Raw genomic sequence first — 17,680 nt, forward strand, 5'->3', positions numbered from 1 at the left:
CCCGGGCCGAGCATCAAAGCCAAGGTTGAGGCGTCAGGGGAAAATGGGAAAAAGTATCACCGTGCGACAATGGAAGCCTCAATCCCTGACAATCCAAGCCTCGAGGACTCGATGTCTCTTGCGAACAACGACTTTCAATCCATATTCGCCCAATGTACTGCCCATGATGATCTCCTTCATTCATCTGTGGAGTCCGGTGGTGGTCTGTTCGCAGATGCATCAATAGACGACCTAGATCTCGATCTGAATGTCGATCTTGACCCCGATACGTATTTTGATACATTTGCAGGAACTCAATGTATGTCTTTTGGAGCTCTTCCTGACCTTCGCACTGGTTCTATACATCGTGTGGACTCCAATAGATTTGACGATCATGATGAACCGACACTGGATTGCTCCACGCTTCCCGATCCCTCCACACCACTATTCGCTGTTCCGGATTCAATCCTCACTTCACCACCACCATCGACTGTGGCAGTTTCTTGCCTCGCACAACATCGCACTCCTTGCATAATAACTGCGACACAATCCCTTCGCTCGCTCCACATCCCCCAGACCAGTTGTGTCTCCCGCCGAAACGGCGGCAGCTATGATAGCAATGGACCTGGGCCGCCACGCATGTCTGGCTCTGTCCTTAAAGCAAATAAAGAGGCAGGCATGTCAGTCTGCCGCATGCTGCAGTGCGCCTGCGCACTCCGCCCACAGAACCAGCTGATCCTAGCAATTATTTGTTCCCGATTAATCGCGTGGTACCGCGCGATGATCCACGCGTGCTTCATATATGGCCACAGCAGTTCCTCTGGGCACAGCGTAAATAGCGCGCCCAACCAGGGCCCTGCATCGTTGGAGAAGGTGGTTCATCAGCCTGTCACGATCGGAGACCACTCGGTTGATGACCAGGTGATGGGCTTGAGTATTCAGGCACAAGTGACACTACGCGAGTTACAACATATGCAGCGACTGATTGAGACCCTTTCAGCGCGCATGCGGGAAACAACTAACTCATACCCGAAAGTGATGCAGGGCTTTGGAGCTGAAGCTAGGTTCCCATCAGCCGGGCTCCCGGGCATCACGCGTGACCGGCTAGTGACGCACCTGTTGAAGGAAGTCCATAAAACCAAGGCTGATCTGATGACAGCTTTGGTAACACCATGATCCAAATCCGCCTCGGTGGAGTGACAAGTACATATATTGAACTAGAGTCATATCCGACTTTGACCGATCTGCATCTGTAAGAACGTACAGCAAGCACTGAACGGGAAGAAGACTTGAGAATGTACTCTCGCATGAAGGGTGGGACTGCTTGTTTGCACTGGAGAGAACATTCTATCTAGATCCGATCTGGTCCTCCTATTCCTATTTCATCCGATACTTTGATACTGTCACGTGTTGACCCCCACGTGTTGCCCTGGACAACCCGTCCACAGGTCAACATGGGTCTCGTAGCAATCGAGTGTTCCAGACACGCGATTCTCGACCTCTATTGATTTGATACGTCATAGTCCCGTTGCCCGAGCTTGTTGATAACATCAAGCCTCACCCCGCGTCTCCCCGCGTTGGATTCCATCCCTTGATTGACCTCACCGCTTCTCAACAATCCCGACACATTCCCTCGCTTTCAAAATAATTGAGCCAGCTTTCATCTCGGTATGAAATCTCACGTCTTATTAGGAAGCCTCGACATCATGTCAGGTCTTCTCGACGAAGGTCCGTCACCCCGCTCGTCAAGGCAGGTGTTTTCAAGACCATGTGATACAATATACATTCCGTCTGATGACTTTACTCCCATCAGCTTCATGCGTCTTTACAGTTCACCCAAGCGGCAAATTAAAGACACTGTTCCACATATCTCAGGTGATGCTGAGATCAACAGCTTCAAGTCGCAACGTGCTAGACACCAGGTACAAAAGCCGTTGGCTGGATCTACTCGCAAAGCTCCGCTTCAGCAAAATTTTGAGGTTGTCCAGGCAAGGGCGACAACGGTCGATGTCCCTGGAACAGGTGGCGGCAAGGAAAACGTTCCTCCTGGATTTTCCGTCATCACCAACAAAAAAAGCAAATCAGAAGATCATTCACCGGTGTCGAAAATGGCCCGTCCAGTCGTGCAAAACGCTAGTCTCAGAGCACGCATGACAACCAAGTCAAAAGAAGCCCAAATAGAGCCACTGAAGCGAGTGGCTCTAGGTGAAACTCGAGGAAATGTCATCAGAGCGCCCAAAAAGATAGAACCTTCACCACCTGCTGGGAATCCTTTGGCCTCTGCCTTAAAGCGTGCCTTCTCCGCCATCGTTATTCAACGGGCATGGCGGTCATTTACAGAACGACGAAATAAGCACGCGTGTGGTATCGCCACCGCCAGGGTGGAGTTGGCATGTGACGTGATTACTCGATGGTGGCGTGGTGTCAAAGCCTGCAAGCTGCGAGAGCAGAAACAGAAGGCGAAGCTGGCAGAGAGCACTGAACAGACGACCCGCCGCAAACCTGCTTCTCAGCGACGTTCTGTTCGCCAGGGCCACCAGAGTTCTGGCCGCCGAGGCATTCGGCGCCTCTAAAAGGGCCTTTCTTTTTCCTTTCTGTTTCTCTTTCTTTCTCACATTTCTTTCACATTCCTCTCATTTTCACTTCTTTCTTATGTCCTTTTCTTATTTATGAAATGATACCCCTACCGCGTTTTGACAGGCAGGGCTTTTTGTCCCCGGTTTTGTTTATGATAATCGAACTACTTTTGTCGTGTTTCTTCCAGCTCACCAGATGGTCACCTCCTCCGAACGGGACAAAGCTGTCAGACGAGAACGTCTATATGGCAACAAAATTGCTCGGGTTTCTGCTAGTCTAGCTTGAGTTTCTTCTAATTCAAACCCGAGATACTCGCTACGAGGTTTACGGCAACTTTGCTATTCCGGGATCTAGCTCAAACATCCCAGCTCCGTAACCGGCCCTAACCAAACCACCTACGATCATTCCGTCGTCAGTGATGTGCGCCAAGACGGTTGAGTCGGGCCTGACAATAGCAGCGGATCAACACAGACAGTCATGCAATATTGCTGCTGAGCTACAGGCCGAGAAGGAAACACAAACAGATTGACGGCGAGACGCAATCACGATAGAATCTCTAGCGAAGATGGACCCTGCCCTGACCAATTTGAGGACCACCTACAAGCACTAGAGCAATAGAAGGCCTGGATCGTAAGCTTAATCCGGGAACTAACGGCACCTCATTGGCGAGGCACCTCGCGCATCATCCCAACTCGAAGCCGTGGAAACCTGGAAGATAACTCTATTGCAACGCTCCCAGTCATCCAGGCGACGCCACACGTTCTAGGTGACGTCCGTTTTACATCGGGTCTCTTGGTCCATGACTAACGCATTAATGATTAGGCTTTCGTCGAGCTCACTCCGGAGGCTGAGCAGTGCTATTTTAGGACGAATCGAATGTCCGAAATCCCGAGGAACCAAAACACCCCGGAGTGGTCCCTCCGGCTTGAGTTGCAGCGCTCACCCGTCTCGACGCCTTTGGCTCGTTACAGGAAGGCACCTACTGTGCCAAGCAAGCCAGCAGCTCCGACGTAACAGGTGGAGTGTGCAACGGTGCAGGCGGAAACAGAACGATACGTCGAGTGTGTGCAGCAGAGGGACGGCTATCTCAGGGCCAGCAAGAGGTTGCAGGACAAGTATAGCGAACTGCACGGAGTTCCTGTACAACGAGCTAGATTTTAATGCGGCTGATCTTGCGAGGGAGAAAAAGGAGCTTGAGAAGGAAATCAAGCACCTACAGGAAGCAGTTGCCAACCTCTGATAAAGGAGGGTCGTTACACCAGGTCGAAAGAATGGAGGACAACAACCGAGTTCTGCCGGATCACAATGAAGAGCTCCTTTGCGAGTCTGTGGTATCGGGCATCGAACTCCAGCAGACTCGGAACAGGGTGGACAACCTTGAGCGCCAGGTAGCGGATTTCCAGACGGAGGCAGCGGACCTCACAGAGGAAGTCGACACATGACCCCTGGAATAGCCCCTTTACACTGTAATAAGCTCATTCTCCTATAGTATATCTATCTATTGCAAAAAAAGAGGTCCACACATGGGCCGGTAGCTACGAAGCTATATATCAACTTCGGAAATGGTACAATGACTACGAGAAAAACAGCCCCAGGTTGACAAGGAAGGACTCGGAATTCATATCTCAGTTCCCACCAGAGTTTAGACAGTGGCCTACCGTGTTCTTTGAACGCTATCCTAGCTTGTAACCCACCCGCAACCCACACCATTACTACTATAGGCGTCGAGAATACTTCAGTTACGGGTGGCACGTAAGACCAGAACGGTATCGCTTAACCCTGAAAACCAGGACTCTGAAACTCAACGATCCTAATGGTGAAATGCTGACCAGTAATGCTGCCAATGCCTGGGCGAGGAACGGGGCTCGTGGGTCATTATAGCTTATCAAAGTAAGAAGAGTTTTCTTTTTTTGTTTTGTGACAATATGTCAGCGAAGTCGTCAAACAGAGAAAGGGAGAGGGAAAGACAAGCTTACTTCATGGAGACACGATACAAATGGATAATCAATAGAGATAACTATGTATGTATTGAGTGGCGGACCAGAGAAGAAGAGAGAGAGAGCTACCAACCTATCTAGGTCCTATCACATGGTGCAGCGCCAGCTTGCTTCTGGCCACGGGGCATATAAATTGCAATCCATTGCAGCACATCAATATGAGGCTGCTCATCGAAAGTTCCAAGTAGCCGGCTAGATTGGATATCATGATCCTTCTGGTAGTGCTTCCGGGCAATACTCTTCTGGCTGTACTGAGTCTCCTTCGAAGCGCAATCTGGGTGTCGGCAAAAATATTTCGCCTCGGTAGATCATGGGATTTTTCGAGGTCGATTCGAGGCGCCATATGAAAATCTGCAGGCTCAGCTCTGAATGGCTTCAACCCGCTACCTGATCGGGACCCTGGGTAAGTTGTTTCCTACGGTGTTGTAGAGCCGTCCAAAATCGTGCGGCAATCTAGGGAAGAATCTTCATTGTATTGTTTCATTCCATCTCGGTAAACGAGCGGGTTTGTGTAGAGATTTGACTATCATGACGAGGAGAATCTACCCACTCCGAGGGGATCGCAAGTACTCGAGGCTGCATCAATGCCTGATTCCCATAACACACAGTCCCTCATGAATATTGGGCCGCATAGTGAGTTTGCTAGGTGCATAACATCTGAATATGCAACCAAAGGCTACCAAGCCTCTCACTCGGACCATTTTTCCTCGCTCGCACTAGAGAATTGCTCAGGATATCATGCCTACCATTCTCCTTGGCAGACTTGCCTAATCATAAGAGTTAGCTGTCTGCCTCGAAAACTGGTGACGGCAACAAGCACGGAGCAACAGCAATGGAGGGAGTGCTTGTATCATGGAATGATGGTCCGATTCAACGAAACAACGGGACATACCGTTTCCCTTGCCGGCCTGGTGGGCCTTTCGCTTGTTGCGCTATGCCAGTGACCCTCCAAGTCAATATATTCCTTTCGAAGGATACTAAGGCATGATCTTACAGGAGGCGCCGTCATGTCATTTCACTGGCTGGCACGAAAATCACTTGACAATGCTGGACCCATCCAAACGCTCGCAACTGCGGAGGCAACAAGGTTCGACATTATACTGGGCTCGGACTGAAAGCACAAGATGAAGGATCCCTCCAAAACCAGCCGTGGCCCCCAGTGCCGCTTTGAGACGGTGGAGCTCCCTAACGCTTCTCGTAAGTCGTTCTCCTAGCCATTTTTCTCCAATATGTTCGATGCTCTTACATAGCTAGAACTAATACCTGATAGGGCAAATGGTTGAGATTAGCAACAGGTACCTACTTCTCTCGACCCTGAACGAAGCAGCTACGCGCTGCATCATCAAAGCCATTCTGTTCGCTATACTTGACGAAGTTGCCCCTGTTCAGACCCTGGCACCTGGCCTCTGAATTTGCAGAACGAGACACATTTGCTCTCGCGTCCATTCACTGTGAGGGAAGTGCCGTTCTAGGCGAAGGTTAGTGAATGCTCGGGACGTGCACTCGCAACCGACGATTCCGGAGCGAGCGATCTTGAAAAAGGAGTGATCCAGCCAGTGGTCTCTTCATGATGGTGGGTTACCTTTTCAAGTGCCTTTCGTTGCTACGTGATTTGCTAATCGTTAGTTAGGCGATCGTAATGAAGATGCTGGCACTGCCGCTACGGGGGAGTAAGAAAGGCCAGACCGACGGGTCGCTCGTCGTGCCTTTTTATCTTTACATAGCGACGGGCCGAAAGTTGCCTTTCTGGCTCGTTTGGAACACTACTGTAAACAATTTGATAGGTCATGGGCAGGTCGGAGTCATCTATATCTTCCAAGGTTTACAGCTACTACTGTTCTGTCTTCACTTCCACCATCTGCATAGAACAAAGTAATAAATCCCTTATAGCCTTTGGTGAGACACCTTGGACTGGAAGTTCCAACACCAAGGGCGAAATATCTATAAAAAAGACATTTAAAATAAAGAGATTTGGAAAAGACAAAACACGTCACAACTTGGAGGTATATGGGAATTATTCTTGCACGTCTATAGGGACGCACCTGCCATGTAATGTAGGACCTTCCAGGGCAGCTTGAAGCCTCGCCACATTTCCTCATCCAAGATTCCTACTTTTACATCGCATTCCCAGAAACCTCTCGAGCAAAAAGCTATATTGTTTTACATGTTGACGGCCTCCGACCCTCTCTGAGGCCTCCAAAAATCCCATCCCTTCCAAACCCAACGTGCCGGAAGACGATCAGGAATGGGACGCAAGCGCAGAGAAGTTGAAACTCCAAAACCCCAGTCTCCACACCCTACCAAATCTCCATCTGGCTTGGAAACTGACAGTTTTAAATCTGCAGAAGGGATCCAGATAAGCGTCTGGATATTTTATGGCAAGAGACAAGCGAGACGATTGTGCGGATCATGCACGACGACAAAGACCGAAAGTGCCACCCTCGTCGGTGAGTTTGATGAGATGGCACTGCCAGGAGCCATATTCCGACCGGCCACGATAGAACTCCTCCTTGTCTCGCAGGATAATCATGAGATTTTCCTGACAATTGCCTACTACGATGATCGGTATCTCACGTACCTAGATACGTACCTGAAAAGCGAGAACACATCGAATGAGCCCTCGAAATCCTGTGGGCCATTCCTGAAGATGAAATCATGCCTAGGTACGGCCCGTGGAATATGGCTCATCCAGCTCATATGGACGACTTGGCCATAATTATCTTCTGCGTTGCTTTTCAAGTGACATGCGGTCTGGCTCCTTCTGCTAATTAACAACAGAATCAATGCCATCCGCTGGACTTGGGAAGGCACAAAAAGGGGTATGTGCCCTTGTGACATGAAGACGTGAGCACCTGCAATGGGTGATCTTCAAAATACCTGCGCGCCTACAATGGGTGACAGTTGATTTTGTCAAAAGGATGTGCGCACCCGCAATAGGTGACTGCCCAGAGGATGTGCGCACCTACAATGGTGACTGCCAAAATACCTGCGCGCCTGTAACGGGTGACAGTTGATTTTTTTCTAACGAGCACTGTCTGTTGTCGAAAGACTTCAGCATGCCCCCCCAACAGCAACGAGCTTGGGCCTCTTCGTGGCGCTGTTGACTAGTAGCCCATATACTGGGTGAAGCCAACACAAGCTCAAATCCCTAATAGAAGTATGAAAGCCTGTGATTGCGGTGACGAGGGAACCGATGTTCGGAGCACTTCCTCTATACACCTCTCATGTGAAAGAAGCTTTTCTTACTGTCACTCCTTCAAGCATCGGGTTACTGGTGATCTTCTGAAGTAGGGTTAATCTGCCATTCGCGTGCTTATACTTATGGATTCAAGGCAGAGGGAGAGATAGAAGTTGTTTTTCAAGAAATGAAGCTTGTTGGATGCGAGGCTCTTCTTTTGCTAGCATTCTCTTCTTTTTCAAACCTGTAAGTTAGCAACCGATCTATATTGTAGCCCTGGATACGTGCCACTGTGCCACCCAATGATGTCATAGGGCGCACGCTCCAATATAACTTCTGCCACCTGTTTCTTTTATTTCATCAACATTCACCTATAATAGTACTATATCTTATCCCATTACGTCCCGAAACTCGATTTCCTTCAAACCCACTGAAACCTACCACAAAATCCAAACCCATCATGCCCAACGAATCCAACCAAGACAAAGGCGCCACCGGAGCTGCCAAATTCGTCACTTCCACACTTGGAAACACACTCGGCGGTGTCACCCGCACAGTGGGTGGAGTAGCAGGTACAGCCGGGCGAGGTGTCGGCGATACCATCACAAGCGCGACGGGGAGCGCTGGCGAGCCGATTGGGAATGCGCTCGGTAATGTAGGCTCGGGTCTTGAGAACGGGGCAAAACGAGTCGCCCAGGGAACGGAAGATGCTGGGAAATGGAAATAAAATCTTCTACTCTTTTTCCTTTCTCTGGAGTCGTCGTAATCAGCGGATCATACCACCCGCTCTTTGCGAGAAGAGGATCGAACACTGAAGCAGGTCTGAGTCTGCAACTCTTTCTGCACTTTTTGATACGATCTCTCTACGGCTTTATCTTGGTGTATCTTCTTTTGTTCTTTCAGATATTCTACCAATTCTGGCCTTAGGCCGCTGCGTCTGCGTGACTGACGGCGATCTTTGCTGTTCCGATGATTTTGGTGGCCGTTTTAGAAGATTCAATGTAAAGCCTTTAGACAGATTTCAGAATAAATGATTGCGTCGTTCGTTCCCAGGGGTTGACAGCCATTCTTAATGCGGCTTTTGGCCTTTTAGGCCTGCTTATCATTGTGGTATCGATCATTTATATCCGTGTAAAACATGAGAAACCTTTGGATCGAATTTAGATGTTATCTGTGGGATGAGATTAGTGTCTTGCTTCTAATGGTTCTCCGCAGAATCTACCCTAAGGCATCAACTAACGGCCTATGTTTCGTAGCTCTAGTTTTAGTCAAGATGACACAGTTGCACGCCCTGTGTAGATTGAGACGAAGAGATCGAGATCGTATATAATTTGTTCGCCGATGTTGCAGGTGACTGGAGAGACGGATTAGTATTGCATTTTCAGTGGTACTTTGACAAAGAAATGAAAGAAATCTTGGAGAAATCTCAAAGGAATCTTAAAGAAGCTCACATCTTTAGGGCAGTTATTATATCGACAGAAATTGGCCTAGCTGCGGCCTCAAAGCAGGTAAAGATAGTGCAAAATGGCCAGTCCATGGAGATGCTCGGATCCGATCCTACGACTGTGGTGCAAGAAAAGACAGATATCTTAGTTCTGGGAGTACAAATGCGGTAGTTGTCACCCTCGTATCCAACAGCAAAGCCATTCCATGCCATCCAGCTGGCTCTGGACTATCGAGCCATCTTCTTCTTGTCAATGGCTTCGTGCAGCTCATTTTTCGTGCTGGTTCCTGGAATGTTGACCTCTGACACACTCTTTCATATATTATGTACCGTATATATATAGACGTTCGGCCGCTCTTAGGTAAAGTTTGTTGGGCTACACAGAGCTACCAAGGAAGGGGGGTCCAGAAGAAGAAATAGAAGAAGAAGACGACGAAATAATGATTTTTGGAGCTTTATAGCATACCATGCACTGGGAAGATGGAGAAGGAATAAACATCTATTCAAACTAGCAAAAGAAGGTCTTTTTATAGAGACCGCATAAATCAAACAAGCGCTTAGTCTGCCAGGAGGATGAGGACCGTCCCAACAAGGTCCACTCAATTTGTAAAGGCAAGGGTATTTATACCTTGCAAATAGCGAACAAGTGCTCAATCTGTTAGGAAACAAGCCTTTGAAACCAGGCGGGAAAATGGTAATCGGATCATATAAAAATGCTAATGCTATTCCAAGAACTACATTGAGCTATCGTCTTCTGCTCTTTGCATTTTCTTGAAAATGCTCTCCCACACTTCCACAGACGGGACCAAGCTATCATGGTCAGTGCCAGATGTCACCCTCGAATCAAATTCAATTGTACCCAAGTCCCCATCATCAATTTGATGCCAGCATGTCTCAACATAATCTTGACCCTTCTTGCCAATCATGCTATCAGACTCAGCAAAGAATACCTGAACTTTCAATGGCGCTCCACCTCTCCCTCTTTCGAGCTCAGCCAACTCGCGCACAAAGACCTCATAGTCTTCACATTTGCCCCACGTGTCAGGTTCCTTCCGTAGACACTGCATCGCCTCGCTATTAGAGCCAACTGTGTTCTCCTTGAACATCCCCTGCATCATCAAAGAGTCTATCTCCTTCTGTTGGTCCAGGTCTAATCCGTAGTTTTGCGCAATGTAGAGACGATTCTTCGCCTGGTCATCACCACTCTTTGAGGGGAAGGAGGCAGAGAGCTTAGCAACCATTGCTCCACTCGTCGCTGTTGCAGAGCCATCATTAGCGAGAAAGAGACGTGGGATACGATTCCACAGCTTGAAGGCTGGAGTAGGGATATATTGGGCCATTTTCATAGATGTAATGCCTGATTTGGCGGGGTCGACCCACGGCGCTATCGTGTGGTTAGATCTCAAGCTTGACGTTGGAACACGTCCGTCCAATATAGAATAAAAAGAGTGGAAATGCGACATACCAAGCAGGCTGACCATTGGTTTCTCAGGATACAGGATATCCCGGCAATAATAGAGGGTATTAAACAAATAAATAGTGCCAGCACTATGCGACGCCAACGAAACATGCTGGATGTCTAAATGTGCCAAAAGCCGTGGGACGGTCTCGATCCAGGTGGAAACTCGCTGCGACAGCGGCACGTCGGTGGAACCCCCCATCCCGGGACTATATACGATATGAGCTTGTTTCATGTTATACTAAGCCTAGGTCCACCTACCGATCAACAACCAAAACGCGCACGCCCCATTTCTCGGCAATCGTGTGCAGACAGATTCCGATGTACCGGGATGAAAACATGCCCGGCATTAGAAGTAGTGTCGGAGTAGTTCCGTTCTCATCGGGCTCGCGGCCGTAGTCGGCGTAAGTCACATTGAGAGGGCCATGAGTCGGAGTTGGCTCGATCGTGAAGGAGCGATGGAAGCGGGGGTTGGAGACATAAGAGGTGGCAAACGAGCGAGGAGATGTTGGGGAATATTCCATTGCTTCGACAATTAGGATGGAAAGTTGGGTTGAAGATATAAAGGGTGGGGTTTTCAGCTCGAATTGAGGGAGGGAATAGGCATCTATCAAAGGAGACTAGTAAGCTTGAATGTGGCGCCCTAAGGCTGATAATTATTTAACCGCAATTTCTCTGTCCAGGTTACTAGATGGGCATCAACTGGCACTTTTTGTCAATATTTTAGTATATTATATCGTGCGATAGAAATCCAAAGGAAACTGGGGACCAAAAATGGAAGCGGATGTGCCAGCCCCCGCCCCCTCAGCCTCATGAGATATGTGCACGAAGCATCAAAGATATTCGCTTACTTCCATCTGACTCATATCTCTGATCCCTCAATCCTAAGTTTCGTGCGAGTGTCCTAGTATGACCACTGTTTCTTTTGCCTCCGTATATCGGTAAATGAAAGGCAAGGCGTACTACTGGCTGGCATGCACATAGCGGCGGCGACAAAATCAAGACGACCTAGATCAACTGTTAAGTAAACGGTATGTATCCATTGCGTGCAATTTGTGAGTCCAATCAATGAGGTCATTTAGTTGTTGGGGGGGATTCTTTACAAGTTCGGTGAGGGAAAGTGTTGAATATTGCTGCGTGGTACCATGGTTTAAATTGATACTGCAAACAGACATTTTAGACGCACTATTTGATTGCCCCAAGAGATAGACAGAGAGAGATGCGTGACCCATATTATGTAGCATCAAATCCAGGGACAGGGCAGGTTAGTGACACATGTATAACAACTGAATGGTGCTAAAGGGATTTTTTTAGGATATAACCTCGTTTCGTATGCAGTAACATGAAAGGAAAATATAAGGAACTGTTTAATAACCCATATGAGCGCCTATACGTTGTATTTTGACCGTAACTCCAGTTTCCAGTTTAGGGAGATATATAGTTGTGCCTCCCTACATGCTGATGATATCGAATCAGAAGAAAGTAGTCCGACTATCTTAACGCAGTATTGAGCATAAAAAGAATCATCCTCGTGCCCCATGATTCCATCAACGAAATTTCTCATATGAAAATAGTCATTACTAGTGCTGGTGTCGCATTATACAACTCAACACCCACGAAGATCCCCGACAATGAAGACCCCACATTATCACCAATAAACATTGACTGTCTTCATCGCACGGCCATATATCATCAATATATTGCATATCACAAGCCCTATGTCGTACATCGTAGGACAAGCACTGACATACAGTAGATCGACGCAGAACCACCTCAGGAAACACCACACGGCTCGTGCAAGTCACGATCAAAGCAAAAGCTGCCATAGCAACCAGACACGCGTTTGACCACCATACCATGCCCATCTCCTGTGATGTCACTAGTGCGGAGAGTCGAATAAGCACCTGAAACGTATACTGTATGTTGAAAGTAAGTTAGAAGCACAAGCCCCATTTTGGAACCCATGGTCGAACAAAGCGCATCGCTGATATGGATATTAACTTCATCCACAGACCGGTTAATCCCGTCCTTGTATTCTCATAACCGCTCGAGTCGCCTACAAAATGGCCCCAGCTTGAAACGGGCATCATATTGCACAGGGATTGGCTGGCGATCGAGCGAATGATAGAACGGTATATTGGAGGTTCTTGCGCGATGACGTAGGTTGTGTTTTGTCGAGATAACGCTAATAGTGCCCATCTCCTCCCTCTTTCGGTGATCATCGACGGATATTTCCATGGTTAGATGCTTTGTGGTTGGGGTTATTGCGATGAACATGAAACTGCTGGAAACACCGTTTCGTTTGCCGCTTCGATGTACATCCTCCGTATGCGGAATACAACTTACAATATATTGGATAATATTGTAGGTTTGGTTCTGGTTCTGGTACTGAATTCAATGTTGCAGCTTAGTATATGTTTCAGCCCGTGTCATCTCGGCACCTGCGAAGGCACCCTATTATCATCCCGCCATAGACTGATATAGAAATTTTCAATAATCAACGCCGTGTCATGTGCGAGGTGTTCACGGGTTTCAAATTGCATCATGGTCATTTGGGCTGTATATGCGACCGGAGACTATCAGATGGTCACGCTACTGGCTAGACAGTATCTCCCGACTGCTGACACCTAGATGCGACCGTTCCGAATTCAATGTTCTCATCTCCGGACTGCGGTCTGCAGACTCACTCAACTATTAATTTTCCGGCATCCGATGCCGTGTTTCGAAACACGGGTTTCCCATGTACCCATGTTGAAACGGTCATTGGCAAGTCAGATTTCGCACCCGATGATCAAACGTGAGGGCCAACCATGTTCAGCGGAGAGGAGGTCCATGGGCAGGTGGGGGTCCTTGATTATCAAGCACTTCTAGAAGATTTGCATCTGCCATGTTGAACAGTGGCGATACGTGCGTCGAAATCGAAATGTCGATATTCTGGTGCCTTGGAACATTGAAGAGTTCGGGCGCATCTGACGTGGATTCGCAGGGATGACCGCTTATAGCCATGGCAAGAGCCGCAATATTGCGCAAAGTGGCGTGTGCCAAGTTATATTGGTGCTCTATGAGAGGTTGCTATATTTGTTTATGCAGGTCTTGAGATAGTTATATGCTGTATGCCTGCAATAGAAGAGGTGAAGGTACGCCACAGTGTCGATCGTATCCTATTTCCAATGGTGAAGTGTATACATCGTACACCGTATGACTGTCTATAGGTACCATGTACAATGTACCAGAATTCGTGCCAACATACGCCGTACTAGGCATCCGAGTAACCAGGTAATGGGCAGTGCATAGACCGGCTTTCAACACCCAGGCTACAGATCTCAATCGGACCGGACCGAGTCAAACGGCCAAGGCTGGAGCCCGTCGATCCCGAGCCAAAATAACAGAACACTGCCACTGCAACCCCCCTAGCTCATCGCATTATTGTCACTCTGTGCGACCGCTTGGCATAAACAATAGCACGTAAATAGTCAAAAGTGGTGCCAAGACTGTACTCATGCAAGCTCATGGTGTTGGCATGATCACCATGATCGCCCTTGGCAAGGCCATTCCCCCATACATTGCATTCGATAACCGGCACTACCGATACCAGGCGTCAATGAATTCGTTTTTGAGAATTCGCCATCTGTCGCAGAGTGCTTGGCGTCGAGAGGGAACCCTATCACAGAGCGGATGGTTATCGAAGAGGTTTAGTGCCAAGAGCTCTTCAAGAAAGGGGGTGTATCAAAATAGAATCATTGAACCTGAACCCCCTTTGTGGAGAAATCTCCCCCCTTGCTCTTTCTACCCCGTATTGTCACCCCGGAAATATTATTGTTCTCCAGGACTCCATACCAGGTGTCAAGTCGTACCGGGCGCATTCTGAAGATTCAATGCCTAGGTCTTGGCAGTTTGCTTCACCTCGCGCTGTTGCCAAGCATTCCTCCGGTGTGGCCTAGAGCAACTGGCCGTCTCCTTGCACTGTGCACCGCCGGGTAGATCATTGATCTGCCTGTTCTACCTGTCTTGCCGATTGTGAACCCCCAGGTTTATCTTGGCGGGGAGGTCATGAGGTTGATGTTTAGGTTGTGACGTTCCTCAGTAATCTGCTCAATGGAACGGTGTTCTCTGTGAGGCACGGGGTGGACTTGGCATTGTCCGAGTCCGACTCGGTAGTTGATTCTTTGACGTGGTGAAGACCTGGGGTACTGGGGTATGTATCGGGTGGTCAATACTAGAGATATCCTGCACAGACCAGCAATTGGTATGATTTATTAGTCCTTGTGTATTGTCTTTGTGTGAAACATGTAGGACCTCTTTGTCGGGGGAATATCCACGATCTGCCAAGATCGCACATTCCTGTACTCCGTACGGAGTATTGATAGAACAAAGCGAGGATAGCCTTTTTCCAAATTGGGAGATTTGAAATCAATCGAAATTAGAGTCAAGTGATGTCAATCTTGAATGAACATGAATATATTATTTGAGACAAGAATAATCAAAAGTCAGTCCCTATATTGTACTACTCCGTATAGAGAAACAAGAGCAAACGCCGACAGGGCTTTCGTAACTGCATCTGGCACAGTGCAGTAGCCCCAAAGTGCCAAAAGTGGAGGAAGATGAAAATGCCTCATACATTGTCTTAAGTACTCTGGTAAATCCTCGGGCTCTTTCAAACCCATTTACCCGTCCCGCTTATCGCGCATTGCAGCTTGCATTTGTCCAATCTCTTTGCTTCTGGACACTCCACTTCTCCTGTTCTTCCCGGTCAACCATTCTGGTATTATTCTATGCGCTTCAATTTGGAGTATACGGAGTATACAGTTCGATAACCTTTGGAAATAAACATCCCGCTCGTGCCATCCTCTGCCCGTATCCCCACCTGCACAGTTCACACCTTATTGCGCTAGACACATTACTTACAACAACAGTACACTTGGCGAGTTGGAGTTGGGGTAAGTGCTATACAAGCGGGTCAAATTGCTAATCGTCTTAGTGACTGCCACGATGAGCGGAGAAATTCCCACAACTCAATTCTACAATCCCATCGTGCCACGAACACAACGCTACTACTAGTGACCCTCTCACATCAAACCATGTCCCCGTATAGAACATCCCCTGCAAACTTCTCGCTCTTTCCTACTCCACTTGGGAGAACTCCTCCGTGGGATCGGGAGGGGGTCGGGTCTTCTTGGCCCATTCCACAATGTCCCAACCATATTGTCGCCCAGGATTGGACTTTTAATTTCTTCCCGTTTTGGCGGGAAAGAGCCCAAGCCCAAGTCCAAGGAGTGAGGGGTGGCCAAGAAAACAGCCGTTTCTAATCCCGCCGGCGATGTCGCTGTCAGCGCGGGAACTTTTGCCCTGCATGTACAGAGGACTTTGTAGACAGTTCGGGTACATCCGTATCCTTGTACAATTTCGGATACGATGTATATTTTCAAAACAGTGTTTCGCGCCCCGGTTCCCCTTCTCCCTATTAGGGAACTGAAGACGTAAGAAACATACTAAAACACAGCGAATCGCTTTATATGCAAGACCGCCGCTCGTCCGTAGACAATTGTCCTTGTCCTATGTACGTAATAATGTAAACAAAATGACAAAGGAACAAAGAAATAAAAAGCAAATATAATATCAAAGCCCGACAGGGAAAATTGAAGCAAGATGAACTCAATGGCTTCGAACCCGGGTCATCCCCGCCGCACAGCCTTTGCGTTGCCAACAAGCTTCTTCCACGATTCGATTCCAAACTCAACTCATTTCCCACGGTCACCCGGCTCGAGGGCATATGCAATTCAGTGAGCTTGGATTTCGCTTACAGGGGTTATGCCTGCTCGAACAAACGGACTGTGGGGGGGGGATCTCCTCGGATTCGAGAAGCTTGTCGCGATCTAAACGGGGAGTTCAGGACCCTACAGGTTTAACGAGGGGTTGGTGGCTGCAGTCTGCATATCTCCCGGAACCAGTGCGAATGTCAACATCGGGTGATCCTTTCAGTTACTGGTGGAGTTTTCAAGTTTTTCTTTTCTTCCGGGAGTTTTTTATTGTCCGAGTTATGCGATATACTTTGGAGACTGGTTTGCGCAGGGAAGATCTTGCCCGGTCAGCCGGTCTAGGGCTGATAGTGATCGCGGCTGACCGCTGTTCTTTGTCAACGTGCAAATCTTCGTAAGCTTTAATGCAGGTTACTCGTGTTTCTCTGTTATCGGGCATAGAGGGATTTTCCTTTCTGGTTTGGGTGATTAGTTGTGTGGAGATGAGATGAGAAATCAAGCTGCCTGTTGAAACATCTCATCGTACTCCGCGAGCTGTACTGTAGATCGATTGCATGCCCAACTTGACGATCCTGATCGCTTCGCCTCTGAATGACGAAACGGTGAATGTCTAAATTTGGAGGGTCGAAGGAGGCCGTGCTGGCAAAGGGTTGAGCTGGGCATCCCTAGTAGAGAACATGACTGCCTCGGGACTTGGCACTGGGATGAGAACCAATGGAAATCATCAATTCTATCTACTCCTTACAAATACTGGATGTACAGCCTGTACTCCAGGGCTATGTGCGATGTTTAAGTATACCAAGACTGATCTACCGGGAAGGAGCAGAGCCAAGAGTCCATTTTGAGGTGAGTTCGGAGACAGTGGATACGACTTTGTATGTAGTAGTATCTACTATATGTACTACACGTAGTATACGTCTGTACACAGCCCGTACGGCGTATAGTATCTTGTACAATTATGCAACCTCCAATCTACCCAAGACTTCTGTACCCGAGAAGCTCCGGACTTGAGTCATGGGCTTTGAAATTGTGTAAGGGTAAGACGGGGAGAGTGAGTAAATGACTAATATCCCATGTCACTCTACGTCAGATGAAGGGAGTCTTCCGCATTAGGAGCAAGGGCAGAGAACAGGAATCAATACCAAGCATTCAGGTATGACTCGAGAGCTCGGCGAAGACTGCCAAGAGCCTGATGTAGATAATCGAAGTAGAAACCGTGAAGCGCGTACGGCGCGTTTATAGATTTTTTGAGTTATCTTCTCATTACGAGTTTCGGTCGAGTAAGAGAAT

At 48.1% G+C, this 17,680-nt stretch overlaps 6 protein-coding genes across 6 annotated transcripts; 4 read left to right on the top strand and 2 right to left on the bottom strand.

The window, feature by feature from the left end:
• Positions 1-69: 69 nt before the first annotated feature.
• Positions 70-1,155, top strand: N7519_000860 (uncharacterized protein; the record flags this gene model as incomplete). The annotated part of the gene is made up of 1 exon (XM_057287638.1): positions 70-1,155. One exon carries the CDS (start codon positions 70-72, stop codon positions 1,153-1,155), a length of 1,086 nt encoding a protein of 361 aa, XP_057153721.1.
• A 530-nt stretch (positions 1,156-1,685) lies between these two features.
• sha1 (putative calmodulin-binding protein Sha1) lies at positions 1,686-2,552 on the top strand (the record flags this gene model as incomplete). The annotated part of the gene is made up of 1 exon (XM_057287639.1): positions 1,686-2,552. One exon carries the CDS (start codon positions 1,686-1,688, stop codon positions 2,550-2,552), a length of 867 nt encoding a protein of 288 aa, XP_057153722.1.
• Positions 2,553-5,677: 3,125 nt separating this feature from the next.
• Positions 5,678-5,963, top strand: N7519_000862 (uncharacterized protein; the record flags this gene model as incomplete). Its single annotated transcript, XM_057287640.1, has 2 exons — positions 5,678-5,750; positions 5,824-5,963. The coding sequence occupies 2 exons, from the start codon at positions 5,678-5,680 to the stop codon at positions 5,961-5,963; spliced, it is 213 nt and encodes a 70-aa protein (XP_057153723.1).
• Positions 5,964-6,960: 997 nt separating this feature from the next.
• Positions 6,961-7,192, bottom strand: N7519_000863 (uncharacterized protein; the record flags this gene model as incomplete). Its single annotated transcript, XM_057287641.1, has 2 exons — positions 6,961-7,103; positions 7,144-7,192. The coding sequence occupies 2 exons, from the start codon at positions 7,190-7,192 to the stop codon at positions 6,961-6,963; spliced, it is 192 nt and encodes a 63-aa protein (XP_057153724.1).
• A 999-nt stretch (positions 7,193-8,191) lies between these two features.
• Positions 8,192-8,458, top strand: N7519_000864 (uncharacterized protein; the record flags this gene model as incomplete). The annotated part of the gene is made up of 1 exon (XM_057287642.1): positions 8,192-8,458. One exon carries the CDS (start codon positions 8,192-8,194, stop codon positions 8,456-8,458), a length of 267 nt encoding a protein of 88 aa, XP_057153725.1.
• Positions 8,459-9,909: 1,451 nt separating this feature from the next.
• Positions 9,910-11,158, bottom strand: N7519_000865 (alpha/beta hydrolase; the record flags this gene model as incomplete). The annotated part of the gene is made up of 3 exons (XM_057287643.1): positions 9,910-10,559; positions 10,641-10,843; positions 10,896-11,158. 3 exons carry the CDS (start codon positions 11,156-11,158, stop codon positions 9,910-9,912), a joined length of 1,116 nt encoding a protein of 371 aa, XP_057153726.1.
• Positions 11,159-17,680: the final 6,522 nt, after the last annotated feature.

The sequence above is a fragment of the Penicillium mononematosum genome, assembly GCF_028829835.1.
Source record: "Penicillium mononematosum strain IBT 11891 chromosome Unknown utg000001l:1.0-4488741.0:1.0-4491989.0, whole genome shotgun sequence".
Classification (NCBI taxonomy): Eukaryota; Fungi; Ascomycota; class Eurotiomycetes; order Eurotiales; family Aspergillaceae; genus Penicillium; species Penicillium mononematosum.